This window comes from Phalaenopsis equestris, unplaced genomic scaffold (assembly GCF_001263595.1).
Source record: "Phalaenopsis equestris unplaced genomic scaffold, ASM126359v1 Scaffold208822, whole genome shotgun sequence".
NCBI lineage: Eukaryota > Viridiplantae > Streptophyta > Magnoliopsida > Asparagales > Orchidaceae > Phalaenopsis > Phalaenopsis equestris.
Genome location: NW_018228048.1, coordinates 1 through 20,829, shown reverse-complemented (window position 1 = coordinate 20,829; position 20,829 = coordinate 1). Strand labels below are relative to the sequence as shown.

General features: G+C 34.0%; 2 protein-coding genes across 2 annotated transcripts; both read left to right on the top strand.

Annotated features, from left to right (window-relative positions):
- The first annotated feature begins 9,599 nt into the window (after positions 1-9,599).
- Positions 9,600-14,787, top strand: LOC110036579 (MADS-box transcription factor 32-like). The gene is made up of 6 exons (XM_020741056.1): positions 9,600-10,248; positions 10,335-10,395; positions 10,487-10,687; positions 10,784-10,825; positions 14,409-14,490; positions 14,590-14,787. Exons 1-6 carry the CDS (start codon positions 10,055-10,057, stop codon positions 14,598-14,600), a joined length of 591 nt encoding a protein of 196 aa, XP_020596715.1. The 5' UTR covers positions 9,600-10,054; the 3' UTR covers positions 14,601-14,787.
- Positions 14,788-18,318: 3,531 nt separating this feature from the next.
- Positions 18,319-19,596, top strand: LOC110036578 (protodermal factor 1-like). Its single transcript, XM_020741055.1, has 3 exons — positions 18,319-18,572; positions 18,708-19,050; positions 19,127-19,596. Exons 1-3 carry the CDS (start codon positions 18,413-18,415, stop codon positions 19,455-19,457), a joined length of 834 nt encoding a protein of 277 aa, XP_020596714.1. The 5' UTR covers positions 18,319-18,412; the 3' UTR covers positions 19,458-19,596.
- Positions 19,597-20,829: the final 1,233 nt, after the last annotated feature.

Genomic DNA, 20,829 nt, shown 5'->3' with positions numbered 1-20,829 from the left:
AATATCCCTTAAAATTTACATAAAATGAGAGTAATACCAATCCAAAGTTATGCCACACCCTACACTCAAGGGGAATCGAACACCAGACCAGAGGGAACTTATAACTGTCAAACAGATGTCAGACCAACAGATCTCAGTACACATCACTTTATATATATATATATATATACATATATAATTTTGTGCATGATGAAAATATATAATAATCAAAATATATGAATTTTCTAGCACATATAAATATAATTCCCTAAATTAAATTTACCACAAAAATAATTAATCCAAATTAAATAAAAGTCGTAAAATGTCTGATAGCATCATTGACAAAATGACCATTTCTTTTTAAAATGTGATATGTATTTTCCTAAAATAATAATAGCCAATAATTTTGTAATTATGTAAGCCTGGTCAAAATATAAATGGGGTATTTACATACATAGCACTCAATTCTTATGAATTTACTTGTCTCACCCCGAAATATAATACGTTTACATTAACAATTCGGACAGACATAAAGTTTAATTTATAAAAAGCTACAAAACCTGTTTTAATTAAAATTCCCCACGTGTTAAAATTTTTGGGAAGAGTTACATATAAATCACTTTATGCATATTTATGTACATATCATTTATATTTATATATATATATATATATATAGGATGACCCCCAGACCACACGCTCGGTTAGCCAATATCATTTACCAGGATGGTGGCGCGTCTCAGACAAATGATCGATAGATCACTCCGAAAGATTCGATCTAACCAAATCAGCTCGGACAAATTTGTAACCTTCCAACTCAGATAAGGAGCCCCTAGCTCAACACAAGCCTAGATAAGGATTTTGATATTAGCCCCTAGATAAGCTCCCCAAGCTGATTCATCTTAAGTGGCTCTCCAAAGCATGAGATCCTCAGCAAATCCAGAATCCACCGCAATTTTGATTGAAGGAGCCCCTAGCTCAACAGGACGAGGAGTACAGGACGAGGAGCCTTAGTCCCCTCTCATGAGAATAGTTCCATCAACTGGTTCAAGTCAGAAGTAGTGAAAGAGAGTGTTTCTCCTATGACATCTTTTCTCACTGGCAAATGTTGAGAAGCGGGCTAAGAGGCACTATTCATCGAAGGGTCGGGTGCAAGTCTTTATTTTTCCGACACTTGTACTTCCAGAAGAAAGAGGTCAACAACAGGTTCTTGACTCGGTCTCTTCCTCAACCTTAGAAAGGTAAGAAAAAGAGCTATTTGACCCGCTTGATCATCTTGCAGACTATTCCTATCTGTCTCACAATGTTTCCTCACCGGGAAGCCCCCTCTGCCATCAAAGAAACTACTGAGAAGCGACTGTTACTTGAGTCAAAAGACCCTACCTCAACCATAGGGTCACGGGCCCTCGCTCCAGGTATGACGTGCTTCCCAAGCCACTCTATTTTAGCTAGATCTTGCTTTCTTCTTCATGACCAAGAATACCAATGCTGTAGCCTTTTTATAAATGAACTTCAGAAACTTTTCCCCTTTCATGCTCATTACCACTAAGAAAATGGGAGGTGAATTTGTAGGAACACACAAAGGATAAGTACTCACATCACCTTTATAATGACTTTGGAATGAAACTCAACAAAATTCTTGCGCACTACATAATCATTAATATCATAACTTGTTTCAAATTTCAGGGTCACATATTCTTATCGCAGTTGTCTTTATTAAGGAGCAAAAAGAATCAAGAAATTTTAATGTGTACATTAAAAATATGACAACATGAATCACAAAGATATCTCATGGACAACAGAGGAGGTGACATAGAATCCACCTAGGACGACCCAGGAAAGCACCCTCAGTCGGTCAGTCCCACATACCAGTGCATCTCAAATGGATGAGAGGTAGATCACTCCTGAAGAATCCATCAAACTCAACCAGCTCGGACGAACCTGTCGCCTTCCAACTCATTTGGGAAAGTGAAATAGATCCTCAAGTCTCAAGACAGTGGGTGTGAACCTTCAATAAATTGTTGCCCGACCTAACAATCTCAAAGCCTCATAGCCATGTTGCCTAACAACCACTCAGTCATACCCATGGGTCCCATGGGTAATATACATGTATGAACTAGAATACTCCCGTTGCACCTACGTACTTTTGGAGCACAGAGTTTAAATGTACAGAGACCCAATTCTGTAAATAGTTGGTTCATTCTATGAATAAAGTTTAAACAAATTAACCATAGAAAAAACATGCCTTAAATTTTTTATTTAAAATATTGTTCAAAATATTCCAAAATACTATTTTAAATTAAAATATTAATGATTGAATGGATAAAGATGATATTAATATATTATTATTATTATTTATTATTTAAATTATATTAAAATAATTTAAATAATTATTATGTCATTTAGTGGAAATTTTTTGTCCTATTTTTACATCCTTGACTAATATAAATGCCACAATTTTTAGCCACAAGAAAAGGGAATATTGTACGGTTCGGTTGGAAGGGAGTGTTACTATTCCTCACTAGGGGTGTATGTGTATGTTCGCTCGTTTATATTTCAAGCTCAAAAATTTTGTTCTTGTTAACGAGTCGAACACGATCCGTTCACGATCAAAAAGTCGTTTTAACAACCCTAATCATGTAGTCATAAGATGTTAAGGATTATGATAAGATTTAAAACATCATTTGAATCTAATTTAATAAATTTTATTATATTTTCTTCATTAATACTCTTAATTGATTATAAAAATTTGTATCATTGTAGTCAATTAAATTTTTTGAATTGATTAGTAGTATTTCGAGCCAAAACGAGTCTAACACGGACGAACAAACATTTGTTCGTTTTTTTTTGAATTTCGGCTCATTAACTTAACGAACGAGCCGAACATGAGTTGTTCGCGAACAACGAGCCGTTTTGACAGCCCTATTACTCACTAACATTTAAAAATAATTTTTCGAAATAGACACGTTCTCGCTCTTTATTATTATTTTGTTTTTTTATTAATTTACATGAACTAAAACTTATTTATAATTGTAGAATGAGACGCCTTGTCAAAATAAAATTTTGAATTAGTGGACTGACGGTGGAATTCATAGATCTGATTTTCCAATTATAAAAATATTTTTTTAAATAATAAATTTATTAAAAAAATAAAATACGTCATTGTAAAGTTGACTCGAACGATGGTTGAATGAGACATTTCAAATAAATAAAAATGTAAAGTTTATATATAATAAAATCTATTTTACATTTCTAACACCTAAATTTTATTTTACTTTATATTTATACCATCCTAAAGTGTAATATCACACCTACTATATCAACTTTTAAAAAGTAAAATATATCTTATCATGCATAAGTAAGGCCGCATATTTGTAAAAATTAAATAGGTCTTAGATATATAAATACATAAAATTCAGCTCATCTAGGGTTACAGACATGACATATATATAACCCTATAGTACAATGTGTAATTACTTAAATTACACATGTACCAAATTGTTGGGCCCCCAACCCACATAATGAAACTCCTCTGATTTAAACAGAATCTTTCGCTTTGCTCCGCTCCGCTCCAGCATGTGTCTCTTTATGGTTTATGAGTCATATCTAACAATATCTATTAAAGTTTATTAATCATAACTAATTTCCCTTAAGAACAGTGGGTGACATAGTTATAATAAATACACATTTAATACACATTAAGTTTTATTTACATATTAAATGAACTATTTTAATAAATTGCTTAAATAATTTAAAAAATTGTCCTTTTTCAAAATAAGTTTTCATGGTTCTACTTTGGTCATGGTTTACATTTTTTTACCACCCAAATCTCTCATATCACATAAAAGATATCACAATTTTAACTTTTAAAATGTGAAATGCACAGACATGCATGCGAAAATTGAAGTTTAGGGGTTAGATATGCAAATACATAGGAATTGAGAGGTATTTATGTAAATCTTCTTTTTTGTTTTGGTATTATATATATCTTCATATAAACAAGTTATCCATAAGTATATGCCTAATTTCTTTCAAAGTTTTAATTGATTGATAGGAACTTATTTATTGAATTGGTTAAAGGTTATTGTTTTGAACCTAATTAGCTTTCATGGATGACTATTTGTCTTTGCCACCCCCATAAAAGCCAAAATGCCATTATTTATTATGGTAAATCTTACTAACAATTTTTGTTTATTGGGAAGAGGTTTTGCAATTTTAAGTTTATTATGTAGTATTTAGAAAAACTATACTACAAATCTACAAATTCAAAATGAATCTTGGTGATTTTTTTTTTCAATGATTTTAATATAGAAAATTAATTCATGAAATGATAAATCTTACCAAAAATTATTGTTTATTTGAGAACAAAATGAATCTTTGGCTCCGTTTGGGCCCTATACCTATTTAGGTAAATTGTGTTTTTGCAACAATTTCAAAAAACTGTGTTTTCAAACCGCTGAGATCAGCGTTTTCTACCGTTCATGGCTAGGTGTAGTGACAGATTTCTAGCTGCGATCTAACATTTCCAAAATAAATAAAAATTGTAACAGTCGTCACAACTTTTTGAACAGCAGTTTATTTTTCAGTAACTTATCAATAGCTTCTTAATAAGCTGCAGTTGTCCCAAACAGACCCTTAATTAACATCATAAAGCCCCTCCATATAATGATTCTTTCAATGCAACAGTAATTAAAAATCAATCCATTTTTAAATTAATATATTATATTCGTACAAACAATATAATAGCTTTCAGCTTTTTTATTTTTATTTTTTTTATTTATTAAATAATTATTTGGCATTCATATGTCTTATGAATGCTCCAATTGTATTTTCTATTTTGTGATTATAAAATAAAATTAATATTTTAAGAAAAATGTTACATTCGTCATGTTTTTACTAACCCTAATTCACTTCTTGCTTTGTGTTGAAATAAAAAATTACAAAAGACAACAAAGGATTAGGAATTGTTGTCTTAAATGTTGAACAAACAAATATGGATCTTACATTTATAAGTAGTGGAAATTCTTATAAAAGATATTACAAATTGGACCTTTCCAATTTACAATAGTAATAATAATAATAATATTAATAAATAAGTGGTCAAATATATATGTTACGTAATATATATATATATCTATTTGCATATCTGCGCCTAAATTTAATTTATCAGTGCCACCATCGCATGTTACCATTGCTGCCAACCAAACATCGACCACTGTCAACCAGCCATCGACTAGCCACTATTGTCGCCAACATCAACGACCTACCATTGATCGCCCGACGCTGTTAGCCGCCAACCCCAACCACATGCTTATATAAATCTATTCGATCTGTTCGACGTAGTACGTTTGACTTTGTAAATTTCGGGGATTACAAGGTCAACAGAAAAAGTCTTTGGTTAAAAATAAATAAATAATTTTTATTCAAGAAAAAATCGAAAAGTTAGTTTATCCACTCTTAAATTCATCTCCCCCTCAAACATCATTCAAAGAATTTTGACTTTTCATTGTGCATTTTTAAAATGATATAATTTATAACATTTACATATATATGACTCAATTCTTATGTATTTATACATTTAACCCCTAATATATAGCATTTTATCTATAAATGAAAAAATATATATTTCACTTCTTAGAACTTAAAATAGGAGTATTGTAGATACGATATGAAAGACTTTAATGATATAAATGTAAATATGTAAGAATTGGATGATATGTATATAAATGCCCACATTAAAATTATGTCATCAAGGCAACAAATAGAAATTGCATATTTGCAAACCTACCTTGTTTCCATCGTTGATTTTCTTTTTGATCTCCACTTTTGTCTGAAGCTGTCAAAAAGGCTCAGTAAATCATGGAAAAGTTAAATATAAGCATATTAATTTGATGATTTTATGTCATTTTATGCTAATTAATAGTGACAATGACTTGGTCGCCATATTAGTTATTTCTTCAATATCTCTCTCTCTCCACACAAATGGCTCCAAAATAAATGGAATAATCCAAAAAAACAAACATCATATAAATATATTCATTTATGTGGGTCTACATGAGTTAAATCTTTTTGTCAATTTAATTTTGAAATTATGCAAATAGACTTGGATTGCTAAAATCTTTGGACGAGATTTGGGACGCGTCATGAGTTACATGGCTGATCCATCAAGGCACCTCAGCCAGAATGCTCACCCTGACAGCATGACACGGTGATTAGCCAATGCTAATCGGCCATGGTAACTCGGCGAACAGACTCAAAAAACTAACTGGGTCAGGCATGTGTAGCGAACTCATGGATGGGCTCCTCTAGAAACTAAAATTGACTTCATTAGCTTGCTTCTATGCAGACTAGTTTGACAGGTGTGTTTCTATAGAAGAATTGTTGAAGAAGAAACACTTGTTGGGAGAGGGGTGGGAAAGAAGTTATAAGATATTATAATAACAAACATTTCCGAGAAAGACAAATTAGCATGAATATAAGGCAACAACCCCATGTAGTTGGTCTTGATGGAGCCAAAGAACAAGACACCGATTCACTTGTATCTGATGTGACATTCTCATCCACCATTACTCGTATTAACTTCTCCCTGACATGACTCAAGCCTATGGAGTATGAATATACAATGATGGACATTTGTCAATTGAGTTTAAAGCTTATAATTGGTGCACTTTGACCAAATATCATAACACCATTATTTTATCGTGTTACAAAACAAATTATTGTTAAAGTACACGCAAAATTGATCAAAAAGTCGAAAAATTCATAAACTTTTCCTCAGTGTTAGCTTATAAAATATTTTTTAAGGAGCCTAATACATCTGTCCAAGAAAAAAATGCCTCACTGACAACATGATTTTTAATCATAAAATTATAAAATATACATGTATGACACTATAACAACAAATTCTTGATTTTTCAACAGGGCTGTTGGAGACATGTCAAATGACATAAATATACAAGATAGTGACATCAACATAAAGATTCATGGTATAATATTGGACGACTTATCAAACCAACAAATAATAATTTGTATAGTTGCAAACATACCATCTTTCAATTGTTAATTGTCAATTTGATCCTTGTCAACGGCTAAAGATGCCTTGAGAAGTTAAATATAAGCATGGGCTTTTGTGACTTTTTTTTGTAATCTTATATTAATGATCAGGACTATGTCATCAGTTTACAAATCTCTCTTGATACAAATGACTTCAAGGGGTAAAATTGTAATTATTTGATTTGTTTTGAAATGGTGTAGATTGTCCTCTAAGGTTCTAGAATATTTATGATAATAGAGTGACGGATTAATGTCTTAGTTTAATATGAATATTCAATACACATAAATATAAAGCATGATCATCACTGGATACTAAAGTTTTTTTTCAAAAAAGAATGATGAGGTCTGATCAAATTGAAATAATTATACTTGTGAGATTGTTTGTTATATATGACAATGATCTTCGTCGTAATTAGTGAAGATCGTAGTTGAATATAGTATATATGAATTGTTTGGTACACATTTAATGGTTGAATTTAGAGAAGCTTTGAGGAACTAAGGAATTAGAGTCGTCATCAAGAGGTCGTATGTAACAAGTTATATGACTTTTTTTTTGTTGATATGAAACTAGAGACTAAGAAGATCGATAAAATTTTGGTATTGATGTCTAGATTGCAGTACTCGTTGAATGTGTTCACCAGCTTTGGTAGTATTGACATGTGTTAATGTTGTTGGCAATAACACTACATGAATTTAGGCTTTTTTTGAAAATCACAATTTGTTGATTATGATAAGAAAAATCGTCACTTTTAATGTTACTGACAGTTTGTCGACAGCTCTAAGCTCGTGGGTAAAACATATATCGGTAATTATAAAATCGATTGATATTCCGATTGTATAAATTTACTGATGGTTATTCGACAATTTAATGTCATAGTTTTTTTCAAGAAAATTTGAGTCATCGATAAACGTCAATTTATATGACTAATAGTTCTTCTGTTAGTAATAGCGACGTCATACACCACAGTGCATCCTTCCTTAAATGTCTAGTAAGAGCATCCATGACTAAAACAAAAACATAAGTGCTTAAAGTCGATCCATGATGTAATACAACCGAAATAGAAAAATATTTGGCAATTCTCCTAATTGTTAAACCCTAAAAGTATTTTTCAAATAAAATAAAAATGAAGATAACAAGTTCCCTATCTAGGTCGTTTCTAGTAGCAGAGGAGCGGAAGGAGGAGAAAAATAGGAGCTTCTAGTCACTGTAAGTCAAAATCCCGCCGCTGTGTTCCCAACTAGCTTCTATTCCGACTATATTGTAGGGGTTTCAGAGACAAAGAAAATGGTCTTGGACTAAACAGAGAGGGACATGTGTGGGTTTCGGGGAGAGGCGAGGGCATTGGGTAGAGAAAATGAGAGACAGGGAAGAGAGATTAGGGTAAGACCAGGATAGAGGTGATTTTGGGCGGAATATAGGATTTGTACAAACAACCTATAAACAGCTTTTACTATGTCGGTTATTAACACTATTACCGACGACCGTTCCCTTCGCAAATAACCAAGAACTTAAACAGTCTCAAAAACCGTTGGTAATTACAATAATTTTTCAGACGTTTAAAAAACCGTCAGTTTTTCCATTGGTTTTAGAGTTTTTTTTTTCTGAAGTTTACAAGTGAAGAAATCAACAAGCGTTATCCTCGATGTTAATAGTGTTCGTCAACCATATAGGTAATAACAAGCATAGACTTCCAGACAATGACAACTTTAATGACATTCATTGCTCTACATACAATGAATGACAAAATCAACAAGAATTGATGCAGTCAAATGATAGTTGTTCGGAGATCAAAGTTGGGGATAGTGGTCGAGTAATTCTTGTCAGATGAGAATAGTTAAATGATGGTGATTAGGACATTTAATCGGATGACAATAGTCGAGTAACAGTAGTTGGATGAGGCCAGCCATTTGCTACTAGTTGTCAATGGTATTAATCGCCTAGAAAAATTTTAGAGTTCCTTGGATCTTCCATGATTTCCCTAACTCTAATTTTTAAAAGTGGTATTTTTACTATTATGAAAAAGCAATTTACAAAACTTTCTAGTTTCTATCTAAGCAAAATAATTGGGTTTTTCCTTAGCCATTGCTCTCTACAAATAGCCACATTTTTACTTCATTTCTCTCTCTATCCCCACCACTCTTTTCTCCATGTCTTTAACATTTAAAAAATTTCTTCAAAAATCTTATAATTACAAATCACAAAGACCCCATATTATTTATTTACATTCACAAATTGCACCAACATATAAACATATTAAAATTAAAAACATGTACACACATATCACCCAATTCACATGTATTTATATATCTAACATCTAAACTTTAATTTTTTTACATTAATGCTAACAAAAACCACACAATTCTAATCTATTTACATATCTAAACACCCAAACTTTCATATTCACATGCATAAAACTCAATTTTTTAAAATTACATTTCAAATATCATTGCTATTAGTTGTTGCCAATGTAAATACATAAAAGTTACGGGGCAAGCATGTAAATTATTATTGTCAAGTACGATGTATCGTGCATCGTGTAGACATTGCTGATTGATTCATAAACGTCGTCCGAATCTTCTCTGCAGAGAGAGGGGGAGAGAGGGGGAGAGAGAGTCACTGGCGACTGCTGTTAACTGTGAGGCACTAGAATGGCTTCTTCTGTTCTATACCGGGCCGATGGGCACAACCCCATCGCCTTCCCCGCCAAGATTGATTCCTTCCCCCACCTTCTCACATCGATCACAGAGACCGATTGACGTTTCATGGAGATGACTCCCTCCTCCGCCCTGATGTCATTCTACCAAATCTCTGCTCTGCTATTCTTGCGTGCCGAACAGACCATGCGATGCTCTTCCTCAAAAATCCAATATTTTTCTTCCCTTCTCTCTCAAAACCAGAAAACGACACTCTTTTTTCCATATTTATGTCAAAGTTTCTCTCGCGAGCCCTTGGTTATGAGGTAGAGGCACTGGTTTTGGCTTGCGGCGGTGCTGCACTCTGTTCTTGTTCTGAGTTCTGGGGGTGATGATGGCGAGAGGGAGGTTAGAGATAAAGAGGATAGAGAACCCAACGCAGAGGCAATCCACCTTTTATAAAAGAAGGGATGGACTCTTCAAGAAAGCTCGGGAGCTCGCCGTGCTCTGTGATGCAGACCTTCTCCTCCTCCTCTTCTCCTCTTCCGGCAAGCTCTACCATTACCACTCCCCCTCTGTTTCTAAGTATGAATTGCTTTACCATTCTCAAAATCACTTTTTTTTTTTTTTCTTTCAGTTTGTTTTGTTTTTCTAACGATGAATGGGTACAGCGTGCAGGAGCTATTAAGGAGGTATGAGGTGGCTAGTCGAACGAGGATTCCGACGGATCAGGTAGAGTGAAATCAAGTCCAAGACTCCATTTTTGTTAAAAGCAGAGCAATTTGGTTGCTTGTTGATCTGTGATTTTTTTGTGTGATTGAAGGGAGGGGAGAAGGTGGAGGAGATGGAGAAGATGTGCGAGTTTTTGGAAAGGGAGATAAGGTTTATGAGGATTGGTGAGGAAGAAGAGTATACCTTTCCTGTTCTTGAGGTGATTGAGCAGAACTTGGAGGCAGCCATTAAGAAGGTGAGAGAGGAGAAGGATAGAAAGATTCAAGCTGAGATGGAGAGTCTCCACAGGATGGTTTGTTCCGCCCCTGATTTTTCTTCTTATTTTGATTTCTTTTTTGTGGATGGATTTGATTTTTAGGAGTTTTTAATGGGGTGATTGAATTTGAAGGTGAAGGATAGAGGACTGGAGGGATATGAACTGTGCGAGAAGGTAACTAACTAAACATTTTGCTTCATTTCAATTATGGAGTTTCTTAGTAATTAAAAATTAGATGATACTTTGTCTGGAGAGAACATGTATAACTTCATTGTCTTACATTATTTCATAAAATTTCATCATTTTTTCATAGATATTGCTATCACACTCTGTTTAATATGATTTCGCTCTACTTTTCGAAGCAAATTGGAATTGATCAAACAGAAAGCGAAAATAAACAATACCAAATTTTAGCTTGAAAAATCTCTCGAATAAAATACAAATCAAGGGGACCTTAGACCACCTAAACACCTCAACTAATCAACTGAATAGGTGCACAAAATCCTTATCTAGAACACTGATATAGGAAATCAATTGTCAATCATCACCAAGTATGTGATATACATCAACTCTATCAAACACAGGGGTTTGATAATTTCACGTAATTTAAGAAAAATAAGTGTTTCGAATGTCTTTTTACTTTGTGATCCTCTTGTGATCTTACCAGCTCTGACCACGACTTGTCTCATAAACGTTTGGTCACACCGTTGATGGTTTTGAGCGAAAATCATATAAGAAGAGGGAAGTCAGGTGTAAAAACAAGAGTCTTGTTTTTCCCCCCCTTAACATTAACATGGAAAAAACCCCGAAAAATTGGTTTTCCCCCAAACTAAATGAAGGTTATTGCCTTCACGTGGTAGAGACCCGCAATACTTGTTGTCTCAGAAGATGGCAAAATTTTAACATGAGCAAATGAAAGAGAACTCATACAAGTGAGCACACAGATGACCTATTAGGGCGCTCTACTAACCAACCAAGTGGACCCGCAATACTTGTTGTCTCAGAAGATGGCAAAAAAAGCAAATCAAAGAGAACTCATACAAGTGAGCACACATATGACCTATTAGGGCGCTCTACTAACCAACCAAGTACAGGTTGACGAGCTATTGTACACTAGTTATTGATTACAAGTTAGCAAGTATAAGTTAAAGAGTGGATGAGCTTTTGAACACTGATTTTAAGTATGAGTTGGTAATTACGAGTTAACAGAACAATTTGTCATGTACCAACTTCGGAATATGAGTTGATGGCAAGAAGATATCAAGTGCATTTGTTGAGTACTAACTACCATTGAAGATGATTATTTTCCGAAGCTTAAGTTTGAATTTGACTTTAGGCTATACTAATACTATCATGAACTTTAGTACTCATGTATTGTTTTTTATATAGCCTTTATTATAGCTCTCAAGACCCCAAATTTTCTATGATTACATGATATTGGAGAGATTTATGTGGAATTTTTTATTCGAGGGCTCCACGACCTCAAGAGATATTTAACTAAATAAAGTTTACAATGAATACTCCCTATATGTGAGCAATAACTCGAGGCAAAGGCTTATTCAAACTTAATAAGACTATCTAAAATCATTTATAACCGAGTTATGTTACAAAAAAATAATGAATTTAGTAGACAAAATAGATCAAATAAGAAAAATTGAATCCACAACAACACTTGGAGAACTCGTTCTACAAGATGAATTCACCCTCATGTTGGCCAAACAAATAAATAAATGTTATGATAGTAACAAAGAAATAATACAAAATGATTTATCTTATATAAATTCAATATAAGGTTGAGCTCACTGAGTTTTGGCACTACTCCCTAGAGGTTGAGCCAAAATGCCCCCAAGACACAATCTTGCAAAGGAAGCTATAGTGCTTCTAAGCTGATTTTCTTTAAGAGAGCAAAGACCGCTAGCAAATTGTTAGGCAACATTTAATGAGTTTTTTTAGATAAAAATAAGATCGGATGAACCTAACATCTTTTAAAAAAATATGACAGCATGACTTATTTTATGGATAAACTCGTCCATGAGAGCTCGAGGGTATCAAATCGGGTTTGCATGTAGGGTAGGGTTTGGGTTGTACTCGAAATTGACCCAACACAAATTTCTTGCCCCGAGCCCAACCCAACTATTAAATTAGTCAGAAAGTTCAACTTGAAATCGACCCGCTTTCAACCCTCCGACCTGAACCCAACACGAACTAGTTCTGTATAACATGTTTAAAACAACGTGTAACAACTAGTTTGGTCAAATTTGAGTTGGTGGGTGCATTTTGAGTCCATCTTGATTTAGCGGATTGGTATCAGGTCAATTTTAGGTTGGCAGATTAACCCAAACCTGACTTGAACGGGTTAAGATTCCTAACTTGAACGGGACTTTAAAATTGTTCAAGTCAACCCGAACATGAATGTTTTGAGTTATGTTTTGGTTGATTTTGTGTTTGGTCAATTTTTTACACCCTTTTAATATACCACACAAAAACCTTCTTAATGAAGGGACATATTACCGATTAAATTTTCTCTAATTTCTCTCTGAGAGGCTGACCACATAATTAGGTCAATAACAAATATTTTGAAGTGAATAGATTTTTCTGATCCTCTCTTTTTTTCCTAATTGTTTTCCAAAAAATTCAAGAAAATTAGAAAGTTAATGTATTCCTCAAAGAGTTTATTAATTTGTGTAACCAAGTTGTTCTGGCAAGTCACCCTATAGATCTATCACTTTTAAGTTGACGAGTTGATGATCACTAGTTGTTATGCAAGTATAAGTTGCTGAGTATACTACGTGTTACAACTCAACTTTATACAATATGTCAAATCGGGCAGGCCGCCTCGTATCAACGTCACAGTAGTTAAATTATTTTCATTATTTATTTGAAAGAAATTTTAATTCTTATCTTTCTTCAAATTTTTTGTACAAAGAGCCATAATATCCTAAAAAATAGAATATAACATACTAAAATTTCATTTAGCCCATAACTCAACTATACCACAATCATCATAAAATTTATGTCATTAAAATATAATAAAAAATATCAGACTCAACATAAATCAAAAGCCTCTAATCAACCTAAAACTTACTCCTATGAAATAACCCACAAAAGAGTACCCTCCTTAAAATCTACTACATTTCTCAATACACTAAAAAAAAGATAATTATTTGAAGTAAATTAATTAAGCATGCCAAACATCTTATGGTGTATCTATCAATTATGGTGCATATGTCGAGCAACCGTGTAAGCAACATGATATCATAAATAAATTAAAATAAAATGAAATATAAACTCATTACTTTATTTGAATATTTATTTATCTATTTTCATTCTTTTGCTTAAGGGTCTGTTTGGGACAGCTTATAAGTGCGGGCGGCGTTTTGAAAACGCCGCCGTACCGTTTGGTTCGCGCGTTTCACCAACTCATCCAAAACTGCGTTTGGGTTTTCACACTAAATGCGGGCCTCGGGTCGACCACTGCGGCCGGCCCACGGGCCCTGGCCGCGCTTCAGGATAAGCAGCTTATCCTGAAACGCACAAGCTGCCCCAAACGGACCCTAAGTCTCCACTTCGACTTATATATCTAATTGTTCCCATCATGTCAGACATATCAGACACATAAACAAATAAAAATATTGCTGAACAAACTCTTATAATTTCACTTGATTACACATTAATAATGGAATTTATTGGTACAAACCACTAAACATGAGTAATAATGAAATTTATTGGGGAATTGACAAATTTTATTTAATTGCAGCAATCTCTTGCGCCAACATTGCATGGAGACTCTTCGTTTGGAGAACAAGCTTTGTTTGGCTACGAGCTAGATCTAAAATTAGGTATTTTGTTTTGGCTAATTATTTGCATTTTTCAACAAATAATTTTTTTTATAATTATAGATTTTACATTTTTGTCCTAAAATATTTATATTTTTTTAGGTTTTGATTAATGATTGAAGCCTCGGGTCACTGGTCATAATTAGGACGTGTTGGAGAAGTATTATAGCAGATATTGTTTCTATATTCATAGTGTTATGATACATTTTGTTTTCCTTTTTTTTTGGTTTATGTAATGGATTTTTCGTTGGTATTTGTGTAATTATTTATATTATGCGCCGGTCACCCCTAATTTGTATGACCTCCTTAAGGCATCGTCGTCACCTCTGTTTCAAACCTCCGAACTGAGGGACTTAAAACTGACATTGCAGATGCCAACAAATAAGTCGAGATATGCACACAAAAGGACAATTTTGAATGCATTTTATAAAAAGCAATAATTCTTATGTATTTACATATCTAATTCTTATTAAATCCTTAACATCATACCAAAGGTACAATTATTTTTTATTTTTATTTTTTAAAGTGAAATACATATTGGCATTCATGTAAATTCATAGAATAGTTGTGGTGTACATGTAAATTGTGTGGGTGGTTGGATGTATTAATAAGTTTTGGGAAGTTTTGAGGTTGACAGCTAGCGGGTCAAAGATGCTTAGTGTTCTTCAAAATAGGGCACAGAAGTCGAACCCTAGTTTAATTTGAGTCAGACTGACCTGACAAAATACTGTAGTTAGTTATTCTTTTTGTGTCATTATCGGGTTCGCCTTAGTGTCTAAACTAAAATTATAATAAATAAATTATATTTATTTATATATTTACTTCGATAATATGAAATAAAAAAAGAATATAAATATTTAAATAATATATTCTGAATTTTAAAATAATATAAGTATATTTTTATTAAATTTTTTAAGGAGTAACTTATTAGCTCATTGAGCTTAGTTCACAAGCTTGAACCAAACTTGGGCCGACTCATAAGCTGAGTTGGCTCGGTCACAGCCCTAATTGGTGAGTATTAAGGGTGTCAACAAGCCAAACATGAACGAGCCCAGGCTCAACTTGTGTTCTGCTCGTTTATGTTCGACTTGTTTGCTTAGCGAGTCAAACAAGAACTGTTCAGGAACAAAGAGTCATTTTGACAACCCTAATCTCGTAGCCATAAGTTATTAATGGTTAGGACAAAATTTAAAACATCATTTGAATCTAATTTAATATTTTTTATCCTATATTCTTCATTAATACTTTTAATTGATTATAAATCTTTGTAGCCTTGTAGTCAATTAAATTTTCTAAAAATAATATTCATCAAAGGTATATATATATATAATTAGTAATATTTCGAGTCAAAATTAGCCGAACATGAACAATATGTTCGGCTCGTTAATTTAGCGAACGAGCCGAACACGAGCTTATTAACGAGTAGAACATGAGCTGTTCGCGAACAACGAGCCGTTTTGACAGCCCTAATGAATTACAATCATCTTGTTTTATGGAGTGGATATATATATCTATATATTCATGAGTAGTATTTAAAGCTAACAAGAGCCGAAGATGAACAAATAAATTTTTGTTCATATTTGGCTCATTAACTTAGAGAACGAGCTGAACACGAACTCTTAACAGATATAACACCAAATGTTCGCGAACAACAAACCGTTTTGGCTGACCGAGGTGAATAGAAGTGTTGTGTGAGCCGGTGAGGTCAGGCTCAGTGTATGTGATTGAATGCGAGTCACGTGACCCATTTATTTCAAAAAGAAAGAACCGGGTCAGGTCATTTTCAACTGCTAGATTTTCTATATGTACATTTTAGCATTGATAACTAATGGTAAAAACAAGAAGAAATCTATAATATATTTTAAATCAAATATGCTTCGAAGATTTCTATGTAATTACAAATCTAATATCTAAACTTCAAATCCGTACCTGCATTATATAGGGCTGCCAAAATGGCTGGTTGTTCGCGAACAGCTCGTGTTCGACTTTTTAAGAAGCTCGTGTTCGGCTCGTTAATTTCGTTCGATAATTTAACGAGCCAAACATGAAATAAGATGTGTTCGTTCGTGTTCGGCTTGTTTTGGCATGAAATACTACTCATCAAGCTTATATATATATAAAGTAGTATTTTAAAAAAATATAATTGACTACAAGGCTACAAAGATTTATAACCAATTAAAATATTGATTAAGAAAATTGAACAAAAATTATTAAATTAGATTCAAATGATATTTTAATATAAATAATATTTTTTGAATCTTGTTATATGGCTATATGATTAGGGTTGTTAAAAGGACTCTTTGTTCATGAACAGCTCGTGTTCGACTCGTTAAGCAAACGAGCCGAACTCGAAATATAAACGATCCGAACACGAGCTAAGCATGGCTCATATAAAACTTGAGCATGGCTCGCTCGTGTTCGACTCGTTTACACCCCCTACCTGCACATATAAACGATCCGAACACGAGCTGAGCATGGCTCATATAAAACTTGAGCATGGCTCGCTCGTGTTCTACTCGTTTACACCCCCTACCTGCACATCATATTTCACTTCTTTTTATGTTATAAACAAGATTTGGGGGCTGTAAATGTAAAAAAGTAAAATTTATGTGTTCGAAAAAGTAGATGCATAAGAATTAGGTGGCATGCATGTGAATGCCCCAATTTGCATAGAATATTAAATATATAAACAGAGCTATAAAGAAGTTGGGTATTTATGGGGAAAAAACTAAAAAAATAAAAATAAAAATAAAAATTATTATTATTCTTAAAAATTAGACTAATTAAAGTTTAGCAACATTTTAATAATAAATTAATGAAAAAATGCACCTTAAAACAAACATTAATTTTATTTATTGTGCTCGCTATATTATTATTGGGACATGCTAAAATTAAAGACTTGTGAAACCATCCGAGTATTTTGATGTATTAGCTTATGTGACTTGAAGTATGCACTGATGTGGATCTTATTTATGGGCTCATATAGACCTGAAGCGTGTACTAATGTGATTCTTATAGGCTTCGAAATACTGTTACTATTCAAATTTTTATGTTTTCAATTAGTTGCCACGAGAAATAAAACTAAATTATTAGGATTTTTATATATTTATTAAGATGGTACCTAAACTTTCATAATTATAAATATCATATGAAAAATAACGCTGATTATCACATTTTTTTTGATGATAAAATGTATTATTTAATCCATATTTAAAATGTTATGTGGGTAAATGGTGAGAGTCTAACTGTCAGATAGGTAGATCATAAGAATTTGGTGCCATGCAAGCCATTTTCCCGAGACTTTAGTCTTTGTCTCCGTGAACTAACGAAAAGATGGATTAAAGATTTGATAGGAAATTTAATTGGCATAAATGCATGCATGTAAAAGGTAAAGGTTAGGTTTTGAAAGCATAAGATTTAGGTCGTATGTACGTAAATTTTCCCCTACCCCTGCTTAGATTTGGTTCTTAGGGTTAGGGTTAGGTTTAGGTTTAGCTAAGCTGCATTTATTTTGACACTGAAGCAGCAGATCAGACGCTCAGTTCATGGGAAAGGTACACACATGGACGACGCACTTGTTCACTCTTCCCCATTCCACAGCCCCTCTTCTTCCTCCACCCCCATCAAAAATTTGATTTCCACAGCCCCTCTTCTTCCTCCACCCCCATCAAAATTTGATTTTTTTTTTCATGGACAAAAAAAGAAGAAAACTTTACGCAGAGAAGAGTAATTACTGCCATAAATTCTCCTGCAACAAATCAACTAACTCCTCGCTCCCCTGTTCTTCCAGTATTTATGAACCTCTTCACTCCATGGCATGCCGTAATCAAATCAGCATTTATATACGTGAGGAGTGTTGCTGAGATAGATAAATTTATTTCTCTAGCTTTTGTTCATCCTTCCTGGTTTAGGGGTTCGTGCAGGCATGGGAATGGAGAGGGAGAAGAAGAAGATGGATGTTTCTGTCCTGTTTTGTGTTCTTTCAGTAAGCCGTTTCTGCTGGCTCGCAAGCGGCAATGTTGCAGAGGTTGAAAACCAGAAGAACTATTACCTCCATGACCAGACTGCTTGGAGCTCGCCAAGGCGTATGGCTTCTTAACATTTTTTTTTCACAAAAATAACATAAAAGTGGAATTTAAACACATTTTATATTAATTTAATTAAAGAATAGCTTTAAAAAAAGTATTTTGAATTATAAAACTTTACCTTTTTTTTTCCAGATTCTCACAATAGCCGGCCGGATTGTACCACTCCAACAACCCCATCCGGCGGCGGCGGCGGAATCCATTACTCTCCTCCAACAACGCCATCCCACGGCGGCGGAATCACTCACTCTCCTCCCTCCGCCCCTTCCCACGGCGGCTCCGGCGGCGGTTGCAACTGCAACACTCCCCCCTCCATCACTCCAACTCCACTCGTTCCCCTGAATCCACCTTCACCAACCACTCCAATCTATCTATCACCACCAAGCCCTCTGCTTCCCTTCAGTCCGCCGCCCTCCACCCCCAATCCAACTCCCCCTTACATCCCAATCGATCCAAACTCCCCTCCCTTCCCCTGCAGGTACGCCAACCTCCATCCCGTCGAGCTCTGTTTTCACTTTCCTCCATTAACAGCACTAAAAATCCTTCTTTTACAGCTACTGGTTCGCCCACCCCACCGCCATTTGGGTTCTTTTCGGCTACTGGGGAACAGTCGGGACGATTTTCGGCACCACTCCGGCGACCGGCATCGCCTTCGGAAGAAACTTAAGCTTGCTCGAAGCTCTGGGCAACACGCGGGACGATGGCTATGGAGCCCTGCTTCGTGAAGGAACAGCTTCGCTTCTCAACTCAATGGCGAGCAAGAGTTTCTTTTTCAATACCGAGCAGGTGAGGGAAGGATTCAACGCAGCTGTTCAATCGGAGAAGATGGCGGCCGATCAAGCTAATATCTTTCAGAAGGCTAATGAAGGCCGTCTGAAGCACTGATTGAAGGAGGTTGGATTTAGTTCTCTGTTTTTTGGGTTTTTTTTTAAGGTGTTTTGTGTCGTATCAGTCTGATGGTTGGTGGATTTCTGATTTATATGTTCAGTTCTGTTGTTTTCGGTAGAATCTTTGCTTGGTTCTAGTGATTTTATTGTGCTGAAGTTATATTCATGGCTGAAATTAAAGGAAGATGTTTGGGGAGAAATCTAAGGTTATGTTTGCAATTTGAAATTTATGGCCTTTTAGGATATTTTAATGAACATAATGTGGTGAAATAGTTATGAGAAGTTTATATGAATGCCACAAAAATCTCATACATTTGTGTATTAATTAATTAGCTAATGATTGATACTGAAAAATTTTAATTTTGCTGTAAAGAAAAGAGCAATCTCTTAAAAATTAGAATGCTATGTAAATATGAAAATTTCAATGGTGCATTGCATATAAGTGCATGAGAGTGATTGTTATGGGCCAATTATATATGGACCACTGAAGCTTCTTATATACAAATCTATGACCCTCTTCATTTATTTCTCAAAATATCACTCAAATATCAAAATTCATGATATAACCAAAATCTTTTTTTTTTTCATTTTCTTATATAAATATTATATATAAATTATTAACCTTTTATATTGAAAAAAAATCAATATTTAATAGTACAAATTTGATCCTAAATTTATTATTATTTTCATTTGGAAAGTACAAATATAAATGTTTTTAATTGTGATATTGTAAGAAAACCTAATCAATTTAAAGCATTGTTGGCCGCTTTTTATCTCCGTTTTAGATTTATATGAGTGATCCCGACATGTCAAGCCCCTGGTAGTCAATTTGGTTCTTCTAAGGCATGTCTAGTCTCTGGTGGTTTATTTAGGTTATCTCCTGGTCAGAGTCCTAAATCCACTCAACCAGAGGTTGGGGGGCTTGATCTTGCACTGATGAGATCCAGGAAGGCACAACCCTAGTTTAGGGTCATGTTTGAGGAAAAATAATTGCATCATGATATCTAATACAAATTTGCACAGGTGTCAAATGCAGGGTGCCACGTGAAAACCCGGGCCTGAACCGTGTATGTCAGTGGGCCCAAATTGTCACGTGGCTCCCTGTTATTGGCATCTGATGTGAATTTGCATATGGTGTCCTGATGCAATAATTTCTCGTGTATGAGTGAGTGAGATGAGTCATCACAAAAATGAGGTCAACAAGCTTGCACAAAGATAAAAATGCACAAATTTGCAATTTTTTTCAACATAAATAACAATTTTGCATAAATGAATACTAGCAAAAATAATAGTGCTAATATAACATCATTTGGGATCTTTTTTTATGTTTTTTTTACAACTATTATTATTATTATTATTATTATTATTAT